This window comes from Oncorhynchus keta, chromosome 34 (assembly GCF_023373465.1).
Source record: "Oncorhynchus keta strain PuntledgeMale-10-30-2019 chromosome 34, Oket_V2, whole genome shotgun sequence".
NCBI classification, from domain to species: domain Eukaryota; kingdom Metazoa; phylum Chordata; class Actinopteri; order Salmoniformes; family Salmonidae; genus Oncorhynchus; species Oncorhynchus keta.
The window spans coordinates 28,452,250-28,473,381 of record NC_068454.1 but is presented as its reverse complement, the minus strand read 5'-3'; the positions used below and the strand labels follow the sequence as shown (position 1 = coordinate 28,473,381).

Sequence of the window (21,132 nt, the reverse complement as noted above, 5' to 3'; positions counted from 1 at the left end):
CCACTGAGGAATAAATATATTTTCCTTTTGCGTTGAGGCTCAGTTTATCATCTGGTATAGTTTTAGTGAGTAGAGAGACACAAAGAGACAGGTCGGAGATCAGAAACCCCACAACACAGAGGAGGGAGACACCTTGACGGTACTGCATCACATCACAAGGGAGGGGATTAGTGTCTTCATGGAAAATTGGTGCTTTCTAACTTTCAGTTTTCTTCTGCTGACTGCTAATGGCCTGTCATTAACAACAATGAAATGTCATTAATTAGTCGTACAGTTTTGAATTTGTATTGGTCAACAATATCATTTCAAATAATATGTTTAAGGTAAGATAGATTTGAGTCATTTTCTGAACGTTTGACCATGGAAAAGTCTTGCTTTGTAGAGTTAGGTGTGTGGCATATTTCAAGTTCCTCTGTGGAATCAACAGTGACTCACTCCATCATCATGTTTAGCCCATGTTTAGCCCATGTTGTCATTGTCACTTAATTCTACCTATTGTTGTTGAGCATAAGAACATTCCATGAGGGCGCCAACATTAGGAGAACCTGTTTGCTTTCCCCTTTACCTGGTGGAATACGTAACTGGCTACATGGCTGATTGACAGGTTGCTTTCACAATGCCTCAACCTTCATAGCTTCTATTTTCTACCTTTTTGTTTGGACACATTCTTCAGCCTTTCATAAATCCTCATTATCACTGCCATTCAAGTGGAGTAAGTGTTTCTTTGTGTTAAAAACAACAGCTATTACATAAGTAACTGATGGGTGTTTGTTGTCAAAGTGTAGGGTTGTGTGAAAAGACTGTGAAGAGGCTATGCATGATGGTAGGCATTTGTAAAGGTTATTGCTTGTCATTGTACTCTACTATATGGTACATTTATATTTTCACATACTGCTGCCTTTTATTTTAATATCTTAGGTGGCTGTCTTTTTCTGCTCTCTCATTATTGAATTGTCATGCCAGACTGTTTGGCTTGACAATGAAAGCAATGGAGTTGAAAAGAGCACAAACAGATCTGAGACCAGTATAAGTGGTCCACTCTCTCCACCCCTTCTCTCCCTGCATAACCACTCTCACCGTATTTTCCCTCTCCTCTCCTCTCCTCTCCTCTCCTCTCCTCTCCTCTCCTCTCCTCTCCTCTCCTCTCCTCTCCTCTCCTCTCCTCTCCTCTCCTCTCCTCCCCCTCTCTCCATATATAACAGGGTATCCCTGCTGCCCCATGGCACCCCCATGCTAATGGACATTGGGATGGGTGGTAGAGTCCGTGCTGTGCTGCACCAGACATCTGACCAGCCTCAGATAATGGAACTCTGGGATAAGTTTCTGAGTAGGTCCACTTCCTCAGTAACAGAAAAACATGGTCTGGTCCCAGGTCTGTTTGTGCTCTTGCCAAAACTACTGTCATTGTCAAGCCAAGCATTTTTGTCAATGTTTGGCATGACAAAAAGTAGCAAGAAGTTGACATGATAGCACAAACAGACTGGCACTCAGGCTAGAGAAACCATAGGAAAGTCTAAAAACATATAGACGAACTGCTAATAAATACTACACTCTATATGACTATGTTGATTTGTTTCCCTTGTAGCCTATGTTAACTATCTCTGTGGCAATGTCTCTTGTTTATATTTGTTACAATTTATACAATGACATAAGGATGGTGTAATGAATGGTACCATGCTGGCTTATATATGAACTATATCCTTCATATTTTCCAGATGCCAGCCACCAAGATAAATCAAAGTACAACTCTCCCATGGAGGGATTTAACAACACCCTACTGGGAGACAAGGTGTGTCTGATGGAAATCATCAATATGTACAGTACCAGTCAAAAGTTTGTACATTGTAGAATATTAGTGAAGACATCAACACATCAAAAACACATGGAATCATATAGTAACCAAAAAAGTGTTAAACAAATCTAAATATATTTTATACTTGAGATTCTTCAAAGTAGCCACCCTTTGCCTTCATGACAGCTTTGCCCTCTCTTGGCATTCTCTCAACCAGCTTCATGAGGTACTCACCTGGAATACTTTTCCAAACTTGTGTCCAAACTTTTGACTGGTAATGTATATGTATAAGTATCCAAAATAAAAAAGTAACCTCTGCCCGGGCCTGACAGTATCTAAATCGAATACAGTTTTGGACAGAGGCTATTGTAATCAAGTAATTTTTTTCTGGGGTCATATTGACACCTGAGGCATCTCTTCTTATTGTAGATAACATGGATGGCTAACTTTGTCCTTTGGGTTAGATATCATCATGACTGAGGTGGAACAGTAGTAAACTGTAATACTTCTAATATAATTGCTACCCTCCAGTAATCTCGTTTGAAATACTAATTCTATTACAGATGTATTTGTTTGGAAGTGTCTATGGTGTGGAGTACTCTGTACAAGGGTTATACAGTGTTCATTTCCCTGCAATGTTAGATGTAGTGTAGGTCTGTAATGTTTGGAAAGAAGGACAAATATGGCAACCCATAAATCAATCACAAGAGTATTCTAGCCTGTTTGAACAGTTATATGGGTGTAGTCTATTGTCTTAGGTGTTGTGGAATTATCAGAATTAGTTCAGTAACATAGATAAGATGTGTTATTTTCATGATATGCTTATGAGTTATTTCTCATAAGAATGTATTTTGTTGTACTATAGTGGTGGCCATTGGCAGTTATCTGTTCTATGTCAGGACTAAGTTGCATGGGCCACAGAGAGGGGAGAGGTCAAAGTGTCATCATGTGTAAACATATCTTTTACTCCCTACCTATTTCTAGTGGGGAAAGAAGGGTTGCAGTGTCTGGAATCATTCTATGCTCCCTCTAATGTTGTTTCTATCTTAACCTATAGCCTCATTCTCCTCTCCGTGAGTTTGTCCGGGAGTTTGTATTTAGAGTGGGTTGTATCTAAATGACAATTTGATATATGCCTGTTGATATGGAGGATTTGGTTTATGGTTCTGGGGTTCTGGAGTTTGGGAAAGGAGACAAAGCTGAACGATGAATTATGTCTATGCTGTCTGACTATGTGTGTCTTTGCTATTAAAGGAACTCAGTTGCATTGTAAGGGGCTCTCAGAGAATTCACTGGGAGACACTGAATTTATCTAAGAGTCACAGGATTGTGATAGAGCTCATATAATTAAAGATGGACTTTTATAACTAACTCTGACGTGTGTGTGTGGTTTGCTCCCATGATGAGGTAAATAGAGGAAATTTCCACGACATAGGTTATTCAGAACAATCTTTTTCGACAGTGATTATGTTAAGAAAATGGTTTGTATTGAGATGATGTTCTGTATATATAACTCATTCCAAATACCTATGTGCCATCCTTCTACCCTGTGCGAGCGAGCAGGAAGCGCTGGAGGTGATGCTGGATTCAGTGAACCTGTTGAAGAAGTCTCTGTGCTCCTTCTCCCTGATGGTCCTTAACGTGTCCTCCATGTCCTCCGTTGACCCCCTCACCTATGGACTGGTCACCTTCTGCAAGTCCAACAACACCCTGCTGGAGGTCTCACTGCTCACCATCAACCAGGTGTGTGTATGTGTGTGTGCTCTCAAATTTCCTCTTCCTCACTGTTCCAACAGTGACAAACAAGACTTGGAAGGAAATTCAGACATAAGATGTTTGATGTTTAATATTGAAGCATGCTGCTGGTTCCCTCAGGTGCTGACGGAACTGTTGCTGAAAGACCCAGCGCAGGCCCTGACCACAATGGGCACGGCAGTTGTAGTGTTTGAGAGGGTGCAGAGGGAGACTTGGCTGTGGGAGGGGCTACTGGCCCTGCCACGTCTCCTCATGCCCACCACCCCCGATAAGATCCTGGATCAGGTGCTGGATGAGGGGGAGAGTCTTCTGCAAAACATCAAGAGGTAATGTATTAATCAAATGTATTTTACATCAACAGTTGGTCATGTGTGGCTCAGTTGGTAGAGAATGCCTCTTAGAAGTCTTGCAATGCCAGGATCATGGGTTTGATTCCCACTAAGGCCATCCATATGAAAATGCATGCATGCATGATAGTAAGTCGCTTTGGATAAAGCCTCTGCTCAATGGCATTTACTATTATTAGTTGTCACAAACTGCTTATCAAAGTGCTAACCAAAGTACCTAACAAAGTGCTTACCAAAGTGCCTAACAAAGTGCTCAACAAAGTGCCTAACAAGGTGCTTAACAAAGTACCTAACAAAGTGCTTAACAAAGTACCTAACAAAGTGCTCAACAAAGTGCTTAACGAAGTGCCTAACAAGGTGCATAACAAAGTACCTAACAAAGTGCTTAACAAAGTACCTAACAAAGTGCCTAACAAAGTGCCTAACAAAGTGCTCAACAAAGTGCCTAACAAAGTGCCTAACAAAGTACTCAACAAAGTGCCTAACAAAGTGCCTAACAAAGTGCCTAACAAAGTGCTTAACAAAGTGCCTAACAAAGTGCCTAACAAAGTGCTTAACAAAGTGCCTAACAAAGTGCTTAACAAAGTGCCTAACAAAGTGCTTAACAGTAACCCGGCCTAGAGCACAAAGAGCAAGCAGTAGCACACCGACAAGGAAACAACTAACTAGAATGAAGGACCCTGGAAAGGAACCAGGCTCTGAGGAGAGTATTGTTGAGGAAGCGGGCAGAGTTTGGGAGGAGAGAGATAGTTGTAGTATGGAGGGTATACTGTTGGTGGAGTTTTAAACTGTACTGACCCTAGCTTCAAACCTTGGGTGGTTCTGGGTGTACGGTGTAGTTGCCCCCAGATGTTGATTTGGGGTCAGTTTGGCATTCCCCCACCAATGTTTTAAGTTAGGATTAGGAGAGGGGAATCTGATCCTAGATCTGTACCTAGGGGAATCTTCCGCCTGTAGTGTGGTTCTGTGAGTTTAGCAAGAGAAAGATAATTATAGAGTACAGGATGAACTATAGAGGGAGTTTCGACAAACACTGCTGAACTTTACTACCATTCCTTTTTATCTCAACAATCTGGTTTGTCAACTGCACCATGGTGGAAAAATGCATACCTCCTAAGCTGTGTTTTATTCATGATGAATGACAGGCTCTTTCTTCTCTGTGACAAAAGTAATGTCAAAACTAGTTTCTTTCAGGTATTACATAAGCATAATAAACTCATCTTGCTGCAGGTGTCAGGAATGTGTGTGTGTGAGTGTGTGTGTGTTTCAAGTTTTATTTGTCGTATGTACGGCATACAGGGCGGCAGCGTAGCCTAGTGGTTAGAGCGTTGGACTAGTAACCGGAAGGTTGCGAGTTCAAACCCCCGAGCTGACAAGTCGTACTGCCCCTGAACAGGCAGTTAACCCACTGTTCCCAGGCCGTCATTGAAAATAAGAATATGTTCTTAACTGACTTGCCTGGTTAAATAAAGGTAAAATAAAAAATAAAAAAATAAATAAACACATGTTATACACCATCCAACGAAATGCTTACTTCCAGGCTCCTTCTCGCCAATGCAACAACAATAAGAAATAAGATACGATAAGAATACAAACAGTAAATTGCTCAGTAGAATATAATAAACATTGTAGCATAAGTATAACACAAGAAGCACAATTTATGATCCAATATTGTGTGTGTGCTACGTGCATGTGTGCACACTCCGATATCTCCATGTCTGTGCTCACCATAGCCTACGTTAGGTGAGTAAATCATTATCAGGCATATGTTTTCTCCTCCTCCCCTCTCCTGTGTAGGACTATAGCTGCCATCGAGAGCAACTTCCCAGAGGCTAATCTTTCAGTTGTCTCCATGGTGAACCCTGCTATTGTCGAAAGCATAAACCTGCTCCAGTACATCAGGAACTGGCATGGCAGAGGTACGGTACCTACGCCAAGAACAAAGCAATCAACAAAATCAGATCTGTTTATTAGACAATTTATTTAAACACAAGTAGACAAAGACAACATGCATAAATACAATTATTGAGGATTACACAAAACATTTATATTTACATTGTGGCCCTCTTTAAATCAATTCCAACCTTTTTCTTACATCATCTTTGATCTCCATGTCTACTTACTATCTCTATTGTTTTCTGATGACTCTCTTATTGACATCCTTATTCTTTCTCAAATTACTAATTTACCTAAAGCACCACATGTCCATCTGCACTCATTTACATGTTTTTGATTTGTCAGTGTATTTATTCAGTTGGGAAGACATAAATATAATCTGATGCTCAGAATCAGATGCATTTGACATTTTTTAATTCAGACTCCACATGCAGGCCAACAACAATAAACCTTTATCCCAAGGGGAAACTCCCTAACAAAGCACAATACTGTTTCGCCATGTTATGGCGTTATCATCTGGGTTAAAACAAGATGCAAACGCTTTAATAACTATTAAATAAAGTATCAGGAGTTTCTGACCTGTTGCTTTTGGATAAACAATTTGTGCTAGAATAAATCCTGGCAACTACAAAACTAGCTCATTTAAGTTCAGCTATGTGAATCAGCCAGGTCAATTGGTAGAGGACAGAGGTAGTGTTTTTATTTGTCATGACTTACAGAATCAAACAACATTCTTTTGATTTGGAAGGGAACACCATGAAAGAAACTAGAATGTGAACTTACATCCAACATTCATACTAGATCAAAATACAAACCCCTCAGGGGAATGTTGACTGTCATGTTTTCAGCTCTCACTTGTCAGTAACCTCTTTAGATAGGCCACTTTTATCTGACATTTCTCCGAAAATATGATTTTACACAGATGTCTACATCACCCTTGTTGATATTATCATGGTGCCACCCAACACCTCAGTACCAGCAGCTGTCAACGCCCTCATGCAGCAGGTCAGGATACCACTAGACAAGGTAAACCTCCCTTCCCTGGCCAAAGGCCCCGTTTGAATGCTTTAGAAATGTGAGTTAAGCTTCCCTAGCCTGGTCCAGATCTGTTTGTGCTGTCTAGCCAACTCCTGTGTTCATTGTCATGTCACATTGGCAAGAAAGCACAAAAATATCTGGGACCAGGCTAAAGATTCCATTCCCTGGGCTAAATATGTTCTTAGTACAGCACAGTATGTGTCTGAATATCCTCCAGTAAATAAATATTTAGCCTGTATGATGGCATACTAAATCATATAATCTGATTAGTCTAGGTACCAGGAAGTGATTAGGAATGCTTCTATCTGATATCAGGATGGATGTAAAACCTGTTCTTACTCAACAGTGATACTCATCACCAATTTTCTAAAAGGGACAATATAGCTCAGTCTATGAATTTGAGAGTTCTTCAGCCCCATCCCTAAGCTATTTACCCCCAAAAGTGGTGGGGTGCCTGTTTTGTTGTTATTTGAATGCCCGATTGTCCCTTTACAGGAATACTTCAGGATTTTGGCAATGATGCGCTTTATCTACTTGCCTAGAGTCAGATGGATACCATTTTTATGTCTCTGTGTCCAGTATGAATGAAGTTAGAGGTAGTTTCGCGAGCCAGTACTAGTATTAGCGCAATGACTGAAGTCTATGGGTATCTGCTAGCATGCTAGTAGATACCCATAGACTTCCAGCCATAGACTTCCAGACATTGTGCTAACACTAGTTAGCATTGTCTCGAGAAACGACCTCTAACTTCCTTCATACTGGACACAGCGACATAACAATTGTCTGGAGAAGTAGATAAAGGGCCTCATTGCCAAAATCCCAAATTATCCCTTTGAAGGAGATATGTACAATTACTCCTAAAACATTATGTTAGTTCAAAGTAATTATGGGATTATTATAGTATAAATTACTTTACTGATGCATACTCAAACATGAACCTCTCCAACCCCAACCTTTAGGCTGTGGCACTTACAATGGACAAGGCACTCCTGCATTCCTACATATGTTCAGGAAACCTCAGTGTTGAGCTCCAAGCAGCTTGTACTGGAGTGACAATGGATATGCTGCTGGGGTGGATCAGTGCCGACAAGGTGGCCCAACAGGTATGTGTGTGTGTGTAGGTGGCAATGTGTTATGGCATCAGCACAGAGATGAGCAGAGAACAGAGGAAAACAGGTAGTGAATGTTATGTCTGGGGTAGGGCCTGTTGCTGTCTTTCATTTCCTATCTGAATAGCATTACAAACTTATTCCCCTTATTCTATTCTCTGTTGTTCAAATGTAAAGACATGAATACATTATATAATTCCACTTTCTTTCTATCTCTCTTCCTCCTCTCTCTCTTTGTCCCTCCCTTCCTCGCTCTACCCCCTTCTCAATACATACACTCAATCAGAGACACAGGGGCAAACCAAACAAAGGGTTACCTTGGTAACATCCTAGCTACAACAACATAACAGAGCAATGGGGACTGATGGGGGAACTCACAGGGCCACCTGTATAACAGGACCCCAGAGATGACCAATTACACCTTTCTGCCAGGCTGCCACGAGGCTGGGGGTAGAGCTTTAAACGTATTACCAGTCAGAGGCAGATGCAGTGAGCTAAGCCGCCTCTCATCTGTGTGCTCACTCACTGAACTGTTCAGAAATAATATATTTCTTCAGGCTGACTGTTTGATCCCTAATGGGCTTATTTGATGATCAGTGGTAACTGTATAAAACATACTGTGCATACAGGGTCGCAAAGGAGATTGGGGTTCAATGGGGTTTATTGGTCCTCTGTGTGGTTTGCTGTGTTTCCCCTCCTCAGAGCCTCCTGGCCTCGAGTAAAGACACTGCTCCGGGGGATGTTACCTTCGCCAGAGGCCTCGTCCACAGCCTGATGGGACTGTTGGTGGCCCCCGAGGGCCACGGCTCCTCCAACAACATAAGATCCCAGCGTAGCAGTGACACACAGCCTCAGACCATAGAGGAAGAGCTGTGAGTGAATATTGTTTTGTTTCTCTCATTGCGTAGTTCTGGTGCTAGATACATGTCAAATACTGCACATTTAAAATTGGCAGCTCAATATTTTATTTGTCATTCAACAAGGTTTGGAAATAGACTTAAAGTAGTCGTCGGTGATGATAGGACTTCCATTTGAATGTACCTGAAATAGGTTTAACTGATCTTAGTACCTGGAAGCTTCAGAATAGTCTATAAACTCCATAAGAAAGTATATTACCAAGCAAAGAAGCCCAAAGTATATCCATAGTGTCCATTCTCCCATGGGTGATATCTAAACTCTGATTTGGCAGGTTCCTGAGTGTGTCCTCAGTAGCAGTGGAGCTTCTGAAGGGCATTCCTGGCTGGAACTACGTTCAGATGGCCCTCACCACCGGCCATGCCTCCATGCAGCTGGCTACGACAGGCTTGGATACTCTAGTGGGTATGTACTCTGTGTATAGTACTGTATGAGTGCTGCATATACTGTATCCAATGAAGATGAACTGGAACTGTATACTTATGTTGTGCCAATAAAGCATTTTGAATTGAATTGACCATGATCACCTTGTGTTTTATTTCTGACACACAGAGATGATGGGGAAGGTGTCGTCGGACGCCCATACCTACCAGGATACCTTCCTCTCCCTGATGTCCAACCAGGCTGCTGCTGACAACTTTGCTGGACAGGTCATGGACTCAATAGTGAAGACAATCATGAAGGTGAGTGGACTGGCTTTAATTAGGAAAAGCAGGCAAAGCTGGTTGAAATGACATCATAAAAATAACTAAAGTACTTATAATCTGTTTACAACCAGAAGTATACTGAACAAAAATATAAAGAAAACATGTAAAGTGTTGGGTCCCATGTTTCATGAGCTGAAATAAAAGATGTAGCATATCAATAATTTGATTAAACGGCATGATCATTACACAGGTGCACCTGGTGCTGGGGATATTCAAAGGCCACTTTAAATGTGCAGTTTTGTCACACCACACAATGCCACAGATGTACCTCAAGTGCAATTGACATGCTGGCTGCAGGAATGTCTACCAGAGCTGTTGCCAGAGAATTGAATGGTAATTTCTTTACCATAAGTGCCTCCAACGTTGTTTTAGTGCCTCCAACCGTCCTCATAAACGCAGACCACGTGTAACCATGAAAGCCCAGGACCTTCACATCCGGCTTCTTCACCTGCGGGATCGTCTGAGACCAGCCACTCGGACAGCTGATGAAACTGAGGAGTATTTCTGTCTGTAATAAGTAGGTGGGCCTATGCCCTCCCAGGCCCACCCATGGCTGCGCCCCTGCCCAGTCATGTGAAATCAAAATATTAGAGCCTAATACATTTATTTAAATCCAATGATTGGGAGAGTAGTACCATTGTCTTGGTGTTTTTTTGTTGTAATATGCATTTACAGTTGAAGTCGGAAGTTTACATACACTTAGGTTGGAGTCATTAAAACTCATTTTTCAACCATTCCACAAATTTGTTAACAAACTCTAGTTTTGGCAAGTCGGTTAGGACATCTACTTTGTGCATGACACAAGTAATCTTTCCAACAATTGTTTGCAGAAAGATTATTTCACTTATAATTCACTGTATTACAATTCCAGTGGGTCAGAAGTTTACATACACTAAGTTAACTGTGCCTTTAAACAGCTTAGAAAATTCCAGAAAATGATGTCTTGGCTTTAGAAGCTTCTGATAGGCTAATTGACATAATTTGAGTCAATTGGAGGTGTACCTGTGGATATATTTCAAGGCCTACCTTCAAACTCAGTGCCTCCTTGCTTGACATAATGGGAAAATCAAAAGAAATCAGCCAAGACCCCAGAAAAAAAATTGTAGACCTCCACAAGTCTGGTTCATCCTTGGGAGCAATTTCCAAACGCCTGAAAGTACCATGTTCATCTGTTTGGCCATAATGACCATCGTTATGTTTGGAGGAAAAAGGGAGAGGCTTACAAGCCGAAGACCACCATCCCAACCGTGAAGCAGGGGGGTGGCAGCATCATGTTGTGGGGGTGTTTTGCTGCAGGAGGGACTGGTGCACTTCACAAAATAGATGGATTCATGAGGTAGGAAAATTCTGTGGATATATTGAAGCAACATTTCAAGACATCAGTCAGGAAGTTAAAGCTTGGTCGTAAATGGGTCTTCCAAATTGACAATGACTCTAAGCATACTTCCAAAGTTGTGGCAAAATGGCTTAAGGACAACAAAGAAGGTATTTGAGTGGCCATTACAAAGCCCTGACCTCAATCCTATAGAACACTTGTGTTCGGCGTGACAGGCAGCTCTGGCAGCTCCTGGCTGACTGACGGCTCTGGCAGCTCCTGGCTGACTGACGGCTCTGGCAGCTCCTGGCTGACTGACGGCTCTGGCAGCTCCAGGCTGACTGTCGGCTCTGGCAGCTCCTGGCTGACTAACAGCTCTGGCAGCTCCTGGCTGACTGATGGCTCTGGCAGCTCCTGGCTGACTGACGGCTCTGGCAGCTCCTGGCTGACTGACGGCTCTGGCAGCTCCTGGCTGACTGACGGCTCTGGCAGCTCCTGGCTGACTGATGGCTCAGGACAGACTGGCGGCTCTGGCAGCTCAGGACAGACGGGAGACTCCGGCAGCTCAGGACAAACGAGAGATTCCGGCAGCTCAGGACAGACGGGAGACTCTGGCAGCTCAGGACAGACGGGAGACTCTGGCAGCTCAGGACAGACGGGAGACTCTGGCAGCTCTGGACAGACGGGAGACTCTGGCAGCTCAGGACAGACGGGAGACTCTGGCAGCTCAGGACAGACGGGAGACTCTGGCAGCTCAGGACAGATGGGAGACGCTGGCAGCGCTGGAGAGGAGGAAGGCTCTGACAGCACTGGAGAGGCGGGAGCACCTGTAGGGAGAAGACGGAGAGACAGCCTGGTGCGGGGGGCAGCCACCGGAGGGCTGGTACGTGGAGGTGGCACCGGATAGACCAGACTGAAGGCGCACAGGAGATCTTGAGCACCGAGCCTGCCCAACCTTACTTGGTTGAATGCTCCCCGTTGCCAGGCCAGTGCAGCGAGGTGGAATAGCCTGCACTGGGCTGTGCTGGTGAACCGGGGACACCATGCGTAAGGCTGGTGCCATGTACACCGGCCCGAGGAGACGCACTGGAGACCAGATGCGCTGAGCCGGCTTCATTGCACCTGGCTCGATGCCCACTCTAGCCCGGCCGATACGAGGAGCTGAACACGGTGCCTGCCCGGTCCCTCTCTCCGGTAAGCATGGGAAGTTGGCGCAGGTCTCCTACCTGCCTTCGTCACACTCCCCATGTGCCCCCACCCAATACATTTTTTGGGGCTGCCTCTCGGGCTTCCAGCCGCGCTGCCGTGCTGCCTCCTCATACCACCGCTTCTCGGCTTTCGCTGCCTCCAGCTCAGCCTTGGGGCGGCGATATTCTCCAGCCTGTGTCCAGGGTCCCTTGCCGTCCAGAATCTCCTCCCATGTCTAGGAGTCCTGCGATCGCTGCTTCTTCTGCTGCTGCCCGTTACCACGCTGCTTGGTCCTTTTGTGGTAGGTGTATCTGTAACGGATCTCGTCCTCCTCTTCTGAGGAGGAGTAGCGAGAAGGATCAAGGACCAAAACGCAGCATGGTAAGTGTTTCATAATGTTTAATAAAAACAACAGAACACTGGAACAAAACAAAATAACGTGCATCAAGGAAACAGTCCCGTGTGGCGAACAAACACTGACATGGAAGACAAACACCCACCAAACACAGGTGGAAAAAAGGCTACCTAAGTAATATGATTCTCAATCAGAGACAACTAACGACACCTGCCTCTGATTGAGAACCATATTAGGCAGAACACAGAAACCACATAGAAAAACAAACATAGACTGCCCACCCCAACTCACGCCCTGACCATACTAAACAAAGACAAAACAAAGGAACTAAGGTCAGAACGTGACAGTCCCACAGTTGACAGTGCATGTCGGAGTAAAAAACAATCCTTGAGTTCGAAGGAATTGTTGGCAGAGCTACGAGACAGGATTGTGTCGAGGCACAGATCTGGGGAAGGGTACCAAAAAATGTCTGCAGCATCGAAGGTTACCAAGAACACAGTTGCCTCCATCATTCTTAAATGGAAGAAGTTTGGAACCACCAATACTCTTTCTTGAGCTGGACGCTCGGCCAAACTGAGCAATCAGGGGAGAAGGGCCTTGGTCAGGGAGGTGACCAAGAACCTGATGGTCACTCCGACAGAGCTCTAGAGTTCCTTTGTGGAGATGGGAGAACCTTCCAGTAGGACAACCATCTCTGCAGCACTCCACCAATCAGGCCCTTACGGTAGAGTGCCCAGACGGAAGCCACTCCTCAGTACATGGCACATGACAGCCCGCTTGGAGTTTGCCAAAAGGCACCTAAATTCTCTCAGAAAATGAGAAACAAGATTCTCTGGTCTGATGAAACCAAGATTGAACTCTTTGGCCTGAATTCCAAGTGTCACATCTGGAGGAAACCTGGCACCATCCCTACATTGAAGCATGGTGGTGGCAGCATGGTGGTGGCAGCATCATGCTGTGGGGATATCTATTAGCGGCAGGGACTGGAAAACTAGTCAGGATCGAGGCAAAGATGAACAGAGAAAACTACAGAGAGATTCTTGATGAAAACCTGCTCCAGAGCGCTCAGGACCTCAGACTAGGGCGAAGATTCACCTTCCAACAGGACAACGACCCTAAGCACACAGCCAAGACAACGCAGGAGTGGCTTCGGGACAATTCTCTGAATATCCTTGAGTGGCCCAGCCAGAGCCCGGACCTTAACCCGATCAAACATCTCTGGAGAGACCTGAAAATACCTGTGCAACAATGCTCCCCATCCAACCTGACAGAGCTCGAGAGGATCTGCAGAGAAGAATGGGAGAAACTCCCCAAATACAGGTGTGCCAAGCTTGTGGCGTCTTACCCAAGAAGACTCGCGGCTGTAATTGCTTCCAAAAGTGCTTCAACAAAGTACTGAGTAAAGGGTCTGAATACTTATGTAAATGTAATGTTTCAGGTTTTTATTTCTAATACATTTGCAAACATTTCTAAAATGATGATGAATACTTTCTGAAGGCACTGTGTATGGGTTATACACAGTGCCTATATTTTCAGTGATATGATGTTCTTGTTGGTTTCCAATAGATCCTAATGGCTCATGGACATTCATTCATTCAATCATTATTTATTTATTTCATTAATAGATTTATTCAACCATTAATTAATAAATAAATACATGTATTCATTAATTCATTACTTGTTAGGTTCCAATAGGTTATAATAGCTCAGTGACATTCATTCATTCATTTATTCATTGCTTGTTGGTTTTCAATAGGTCCTACTATCTCAGGGACCAGTAAGGTGTGAAGATCTGCTGGGCCAGTGGTCCTGGCTCTCCTCTCTGAGCTCCATGGACCCCAGCCTGTGGAACGCCCTCTTCTGCCCAGGGAACAACTCTCGTCTCCCAGACGCTCTGCTGGCTGAGTGGATGCCTGTGGTTGACAAGGTAAGTAATGTGTACCTGGACAACTCTCACAGGTTGTGTCTTATTGTCTAGGTCATCTCTAGAAAATTAGGTTCTGATAAAATAACTAAAGATGAAAAGGTTATCACAAAAGCAGAATACAAACAACACACACCTCCCTCAGAGCCAATAATGGTTTAGACCATGTAGGTCATTTTCATTAGAAACATTAGAAACATTGATGAATGGTCTAGTGAGAATACCATTGGTAGTAAACAGTAAACAGAAACTGTGTCATATATGAGCCTATGGATTTTCCTTCTTCTTCCTTCTTCTTCTTAAGTTACTTTAAGTACATTTTTTGGAATATTAAGACGCTTTAGTATAAGCCAGCAATTGTTGTTATGTTATATCCTAAAACATATTCAACTTTGATCATTTTGTAATTTCCTTCTATATCCAAGGCGACTCAGCTTATGAACATAGTACAGGGCACTACCAACGCCAATGTCACTGTTCCCATGATCCTCACTGAGTGGCATGCACTGGCTGGCTCCTTTGTCAGCGGTGAGGTGGCCTTGAGGAACTTCAGTAATCTGTTGGATGCTGCCTACCTGGTGGGCTGGGTCCCTGAGAACATCACTGCAGTGGACTGGACACAGATTCTCATGACAAGGTTAGTGCGTACACACACTAATGAAGGCCCTTTGGCCGAAATGTTGGTCAAATAAATCGACCAAGTAGAGATGAGTGTATACTCTTTCTTTTTCATTTGCCATGGTCAGTGTACCTTTAGTAACCACAGGATGACCATGCTGTCTTGAGATAATATAATCAAGATTTGTGTATAAATGAGTATACAATATCCTTGCATCCACAAGCGGAGTTATCAGTATGTACCATACCAGTCAAAAGTTTGGACTCACCTACTCATTCAAGGGTTTTTATTTATGTTTACTATTTTCTACATTGTAGAATAATAGTGACGACATCAAAACTATGAAATAATACATACAGAATCGTGTAGTAACCAAATATATTTTATATTTGAGATGAAGAGAATGCCAAAAGTGTGCAAAGCTGTCATCAAGGCAAAGAGTGGCTACTTTGAAGAATATTAAATCTAAAATATATATTTTTTGGTTACTACATGATTCCATATGTGTTATTTAATAGTTTTGATGTCTTCACTATTATTCTACAATGTAGAAAATAGTACAAATAAAGAAAAACCCTTGAATGAGTAGGTGTGTCCAAACTTTTGACTGGTACTGTAGGCGAGCCGACATCATGAAAATATTGAGTCTATCAACCTGCGTTAGCAAATACAACATGTAGAAATGATACTGAATATATCATTGATGTAAAGTGAGATTCCACTTGACCGTTGAGTCCTTTTATGCGCTCTGGACATACTCTGGTAGTTCCCAACTTGCTAATGACCATCAGGTCCTAACAACCTGGTACTCAGGGCTCTATTGTCCCTCTAACCACTCTGATGTCAATGCAAATGCAATCAGAAATCACATCCAACACTTACCATCAAAACAGTATGAGCTTTTAAATCTCACCTCACTGTGATGATCAGTTTTGAAGAAAGAAGTTCAAAAACAAGTTGAAGCTGAGTGGAAAACATGGTTGTTTTGTATGTTGTTTCAAAGCCTTAACACAACAAAATGGATACAATTTTCTATGGTGATGATTAATTCAAAGCACCCATATGCATATTAGAATGAGCCCTAAAAACTAAATTGTACAATACATAGCCTACCCCTTATCATGCATGGCAGAAAAACATTAAATAAAACTGATTTAAGATGTCCTTGCTACATCATTGGTCTAGCCTATTCTCCAAAATTAAACAAATTTGAGTAGGCCTAATCACCTTTGAGCGTGTACTGTATTATTATGCATACTGGATGGACTGGTTAGCTTATGCTCCAAATTTCTATTCATGAGTCTGGGAGAGAATGAATAGTCCTAGGCGTTGCTGTTGGTTCATTGATTGTGTAGGGGAGCTTACAGGTAGCCTACAATTATAGTGCATTTGTATTTGATTTTGAATAGCCTAGTAACAGGGTTAATCCGGTGGCACATTACCTTTAGCTATACAGAATATCTCACCACCAAGTGTCTCCATCTCCTTCTCTCTCCTTTATTCCTTTCTGGAGCATTCAGAGAAGATGTATTTCATTGTGAAAACGTGTTACTATTGATGTTCCCAAACAGATTTCACTTGGTTTCCCAAATTAAGCGCTGGGTAGCTGCAGAAACAGGGTTGGGGAGCCCACGGCATGCAGAGTGTGGGCGGAATATGAACTGTCACGCAGCAATAGCATGCACCTCAAACAGTGGTTGATGCATGAAGTGAAATAAGTGTTGTTGTATTTCTTTTCCAGCTGCTCATATTAAGCACAGCTCTGCTATAAAGCCTAAGTAGGCTACCAGGGATCATTGAAAAAGGGACGGTGGGAAGCTTGCGGCCTCCATTCTCCACTGTCTTTTTCCCCACCCCCTGTTCCTGCCCATTTGATAATGAGCCGTTCTAAATCTAAATTAATTTGACATATTTGTGAAGACGAGATTAAATTGAGAATAATCTGATGGGTGAAAATATGATCACTTGATGAGAGAACAGCTGTGCATCTTGAGGCAATGAACATAGCTTTTTTTTGCAACTTTCTCAAATCATCAATAGCCTATAGTTTCGTCTTGCAGCCCATATATGTTTTGATTTTTAAGACATTCTAAGGTTTATCAATCACAACAACATTTTCCAAATAAATCTAAATCTATTTTATAGGACCTGTTTCAAATGATCACGTTTACGCTCAGCATAGCCATTTCATATGTGCACTCCCTCCGGACTGGTAAAAAATCCTTCCTATTTTATTCAGCTATATTTAATTATATTCTTCTTACTATAAAGTCATATAATATAAAATAATGGCACAGGACTTTTAAACATATATTGTCTGCTAAATGAACAAGCCTACAGCCTACGGCATGGAGCATAGCCACATAACATACAGTAAAAGGCCAACTCATATTCTGTTTATCTGAAATACATTTTCTTCACATCATAATGTTTCTTTAGACCTGACTAAAATAAATAATAGATTTAATAGACCTTTTTAAATGTAGATGTTCCAAAGGCAGATCACCTGCTTGTATGTGTGGAGGCCTGGAGATGCTAAACACATTTATGTTCATTAACGGTCAATTACCGTGAGACCAGCACAGTTTTGCATAACAATAACCGGTTGACAGAATTTCATGACCGCCACAGCCCTAGCTGAGATGAGGTATTGCTATCCAATATGTTAGTGGGATTTGTAAGTGTGTTTAAGTTATGAGTTGGTTGTCATGTATAAACTCAACATCCATTTCTCTATGTCTCTCAGGGGTTTGGGGGCATTCATCACTGTGGGCTCTCACCTCCAGAACAGCTCAATGTGGCCGTCTATGGAGTCATACTTCCACATCGCCTACTGGATAATGAACTACCAGCCCAATGTCACCGCTTCACCAAATTGTGAGTCAGGCATGCATACACCAATACAACACACACATAAAGAACACATGCACACATAAGGTAAGGTACGTACAGTGCATTTGGAAAGTATTCAGACCCCTTGACTTTTTCCACATTTTGTTACTTTACAGCCTTATTCTAAAATTGAATAAATAGTTTTTTCCCCGCCATCTATCTACACACAATACCCCATGATGACAAAGCAAAACTGTTTTTGGAAAATTTTGCAAATGTATTAACAATAAAAACTGAAAAGAACATTAACTTAACTATTCAGACCCTTTACTCAGTACTTTGTTGAAGCACCTTTGGCAGTGATTACAGCCATGTGTATTCTTGGGTATGACGCTACAAGCTTGGCTGACCTGTATTTGGGGAGTTTCTCCCATTCTTCTCTGCAGATCTTCTCAAGCTCTGTCAGGTTGGATATGGAGCGTTGCTGCACAGCTATTTTCAGGTCTCTCCAGAGATCTTCGATCGGGTTCAAGTCCGGGCTATGGATGTGCTACTCAAGGACATTCAGAGACTTGTACCGAAGCCACTCCTGCATTGTCTTGGTTGTGTGTTTAGAGTCGTTGTCCTGTTGGAAGGTGAACCTTCGCCCCAGTCTGAGGTCCTGAGCGCTCTGGAGCAGGTTTTCATCAAGGTTCTCTCTGTACTTTTCTCTGTTCATCTTTTCTTCAATCCTGACTAGTCTCCTAGTCCCTGCTGCTGAAAAACATCCCCACAGCATGATGCTGCCACCACCATGCTTCACCGTAGGGATGGTGCCAGGTTTCCTCCAGACGTGACACTTGGCATTCAGGCCAAAGAGTTCAATCTGGGTTTCATCAGACCAGAGAATCTTGTTTCTCATAGTCTGAATGTCTTTAGGGGCCTTTTGGCAAACTCCAAGTGGGCTGTCATGTGCCTTTTACTGAGGAGTGGCTTTCATCTGGCTACTCTACCATAAAGACCTGATTGGTGGAGTGCTGCAGAGATGTTTGTCCTTCTGGAGGTTTCTCCCATCTGCACAGAGCTCTCTTCCCCAGATCTGTGCCTCAACGCAATCCTGTCTTAGAGCTCTACTGATAATTCCTTCGACCTCATGGCTTGGATTTTGCTCTGACATGCACTGTCAACAGTTGGACCTTATATAGACAAGTGTGTGCCTTTCCATATCACATCCAATCAATTGAATTTACTACAGGCAGATCAATCAAGTTGTTGAAACATCTCAAGGATGATCAACAGAAGCACGATTCCCCTGAGCTCAATGTCAAGTCTCAAAGCAAATGGTCTGAATACTTAGGTATTTCTGTTTTTTTTTTCTTTTCTAAATGAGCAAAAATGTTTTTTAAAAATCAGTTTTTCGCTTTGTCATTATGGGGTATTGTGTGCTTGTTGATAGGGAAAACATTTATTTCTTCTATTTTAGAATAAGGTTGTAACGTAACAAAATGTGGATAAAATCAAGGGGTCTGAATACTTTCCAAAGGTACTATATGCCTTGTCCAAGCCAGTATTAACTGTTTTTGTAGACCGCCTGGAGGGTTAGGGTCAGTTTTAGCTCACAAGTACACAAATAGACAGTATGATATTTACTTATTGTTATAACTGATCAGTTACGTGCCAATCATACCAAGGAACAGAAGCTGCTGAGAGCTAGCAATTTGATTACTCATTATAATGAGGAATAAGCAAATGTTCATAGTCAGCAATATCCAGTATCCATATCCAATGCTCAAAGTTACATGCATTTTTGTCAATATGGCCACCATTGCACGTGTGCACATTTCGATAACGTGAATACTCATTGCCCTGGTTGTCTTGGTGTTGTCATCAATGCTGAGCAGTAGCTCTGTGACAAAGATACATAATGACAAGATACACTGTTTGTCCCATATGGCACCCTATTCGCTTTGGAGTGCACTTCTTTTGACCAGAGCCCCCTGGTCAGAAGTAATGCACTACATAGGGTGCTATTTTGGACGCAGGCTCTGTCTGTTCCACTCATGAGCTCTATCTGTTTTAAAACAATATATAAAATATATCATAACAGGTACTGTTGATTCTACCACATACGCCTATATCTGCAATACTGGGTTTACCTGGCAGCAGTTTATCCCAACCACCGCTGCTCTGGTACAGGAGTTTTCTGCTAATCCTGCTGTATTACTTAGGTAAGTAATCTCATAGGGCAGAGAAGGATAGAGCCTGGCCATAGGTGTGGAGTTTATGGTTTAGGCTGTTTCCAGAATGACACCATTTTCCCAACTTCGTGCACTACTTTTGACCAGGGCCCATTGGGCTCTTTTCAAAAGCAGTGCGCTATATAGGGAATAGGGTGCCATTTGGGATGCATACCGTGCCTCTAAGTAAAGTGTTATCTAACTACTGTAACGTCACTTCTGCCACAGACTATCTCCCCTGGTGTCTTTCCTTCTCCTGCTCACATTGTGTCTAATTGTTCCTCACATTGTAATGACTTCGATTCACACTTACTTCTTAGTGATGCGCTCTCATTGACCTGTTTTGTTGTCAATTGATCATATTTTTATGACTAGATTATTATTACAACATATAGACTAGTAGATTATTACTGAAACAAATGATTTGTTATTGATTTTGATTAGTGGTTTATTAGATGTAAATGTACCTTTTCTAGTTGATTATGAGGCATGTGTTTGGTGCCAAGTGAGGAGATAACAAATATTTTTGTTCTCTTTTCCACAGGCATGTCCAGGGCTCCTTGTCTTTCCTCCAGGCTGTCTATGGAAACATTGCCACAGGCGCGGTCACCCAGCTCCTCAGGTCTGACCTAGTCCTAGGGGACGACTCCATCCCAGCCCTCCTGGAGAACTTGATCACCATCCTGAACAAGGACATCACGCTGGTCTCCAACCTCATGTCCCTGGAGCAGTTTAGCACCAACTCCGAGCTGCCCCTCTCTCTCCTGGGGGAGATGTTAGAGGCCCTGGGCCTGAAGCCTCTGGAAGACCTGTGGACCCAGGGAGGTGGATTCCAGGCTCCCAATGCTTCATCTGTGATGGCCATTGCCCTGAAGGTAGCCAAAAACATTAGACAGAGATTAAGCCTAGTTCTGGACTAGAAAGCATTTTCAAAGGAGATTCTTTATAGAGCATGATTTTTAGACCAGGACTATTTTAATCTGTGTCCGGGAAACCACACCGTATAGTATTTTGCAATTGTATTATTTATTCAAAATCAATATTTTGTAGATGTGAAACTGTAGATATGATTAATGATTCAGAACATCATTAAAACACCCAAAAATATCATAATATGTAATAAT

The 21,132-nt window shown here is 42.6% G+C and overlaps 1 protein-coding gene across 2 annotated transcripts in view; it reads left to right on the top strand.

Annotated features, from left to right (window-relative positions):
- abca12 (ATP-binding cassette, sub-family A (ABC1), member 12) overlaps positions 1-21,132 on the top strand; it is a 94,591-nt gene that overhangs the window by 3,992 nt on the left and 69,467 nt on the right. For both annotated transcript variants that reach the window (XM_052493568.1, XM_052493569.1), the window contains exons 5-19: positions 1,203-1,327; positions 1,716-1,789; positions 3,356-3,535; positions 3,668-3,873; positions 5,692-5,813; positions 6,713-6,816; positions 7,788-7,931; positions 8,640-8,809; positions 9,127-9,257; positions 9,405-9,535; positions 14,174-14,344; positions 14,767-14,978; positions 17,707-17,837; positions 19,879-19,999; positions 20,553-20,883. In XM_052493568.1, coding sequence (XP_052349528.1) covers positions 1,203-1,327; positions 1,716-1,789; positions 3,356-3,535; positions 3,668-3,873; positions 5,692-5,813; positions 6,713-6,816; positions 7,788-7,931; positions 8,640-8,809; positions 9,127-9,257; positions 9,405-9,535; positions 14,174-14,344; positions 14,767-14,978; positions 17,707-17,837; positions 19,879-19,999; positions 20,553-20,883 — 2,353 coding nt within the window. The remainder of the gene's footprint in view (positions 1-1,202; positions 1,328-1,715; positions 1,790-3,355; positions 3,536-3,667; positions 3,874-5,691; positions 5,814-6,712; positions 6,817-7,787; positions 7,932-8,639; positions 8,810-9,126; positions 9,258-9,404; positions 9,536-14,173; positions 14,345-14,766; positions 14,979-17,706; positions 17,838-19,878; positions 20,000-20,552; positions 20,884-21,132) is intronic.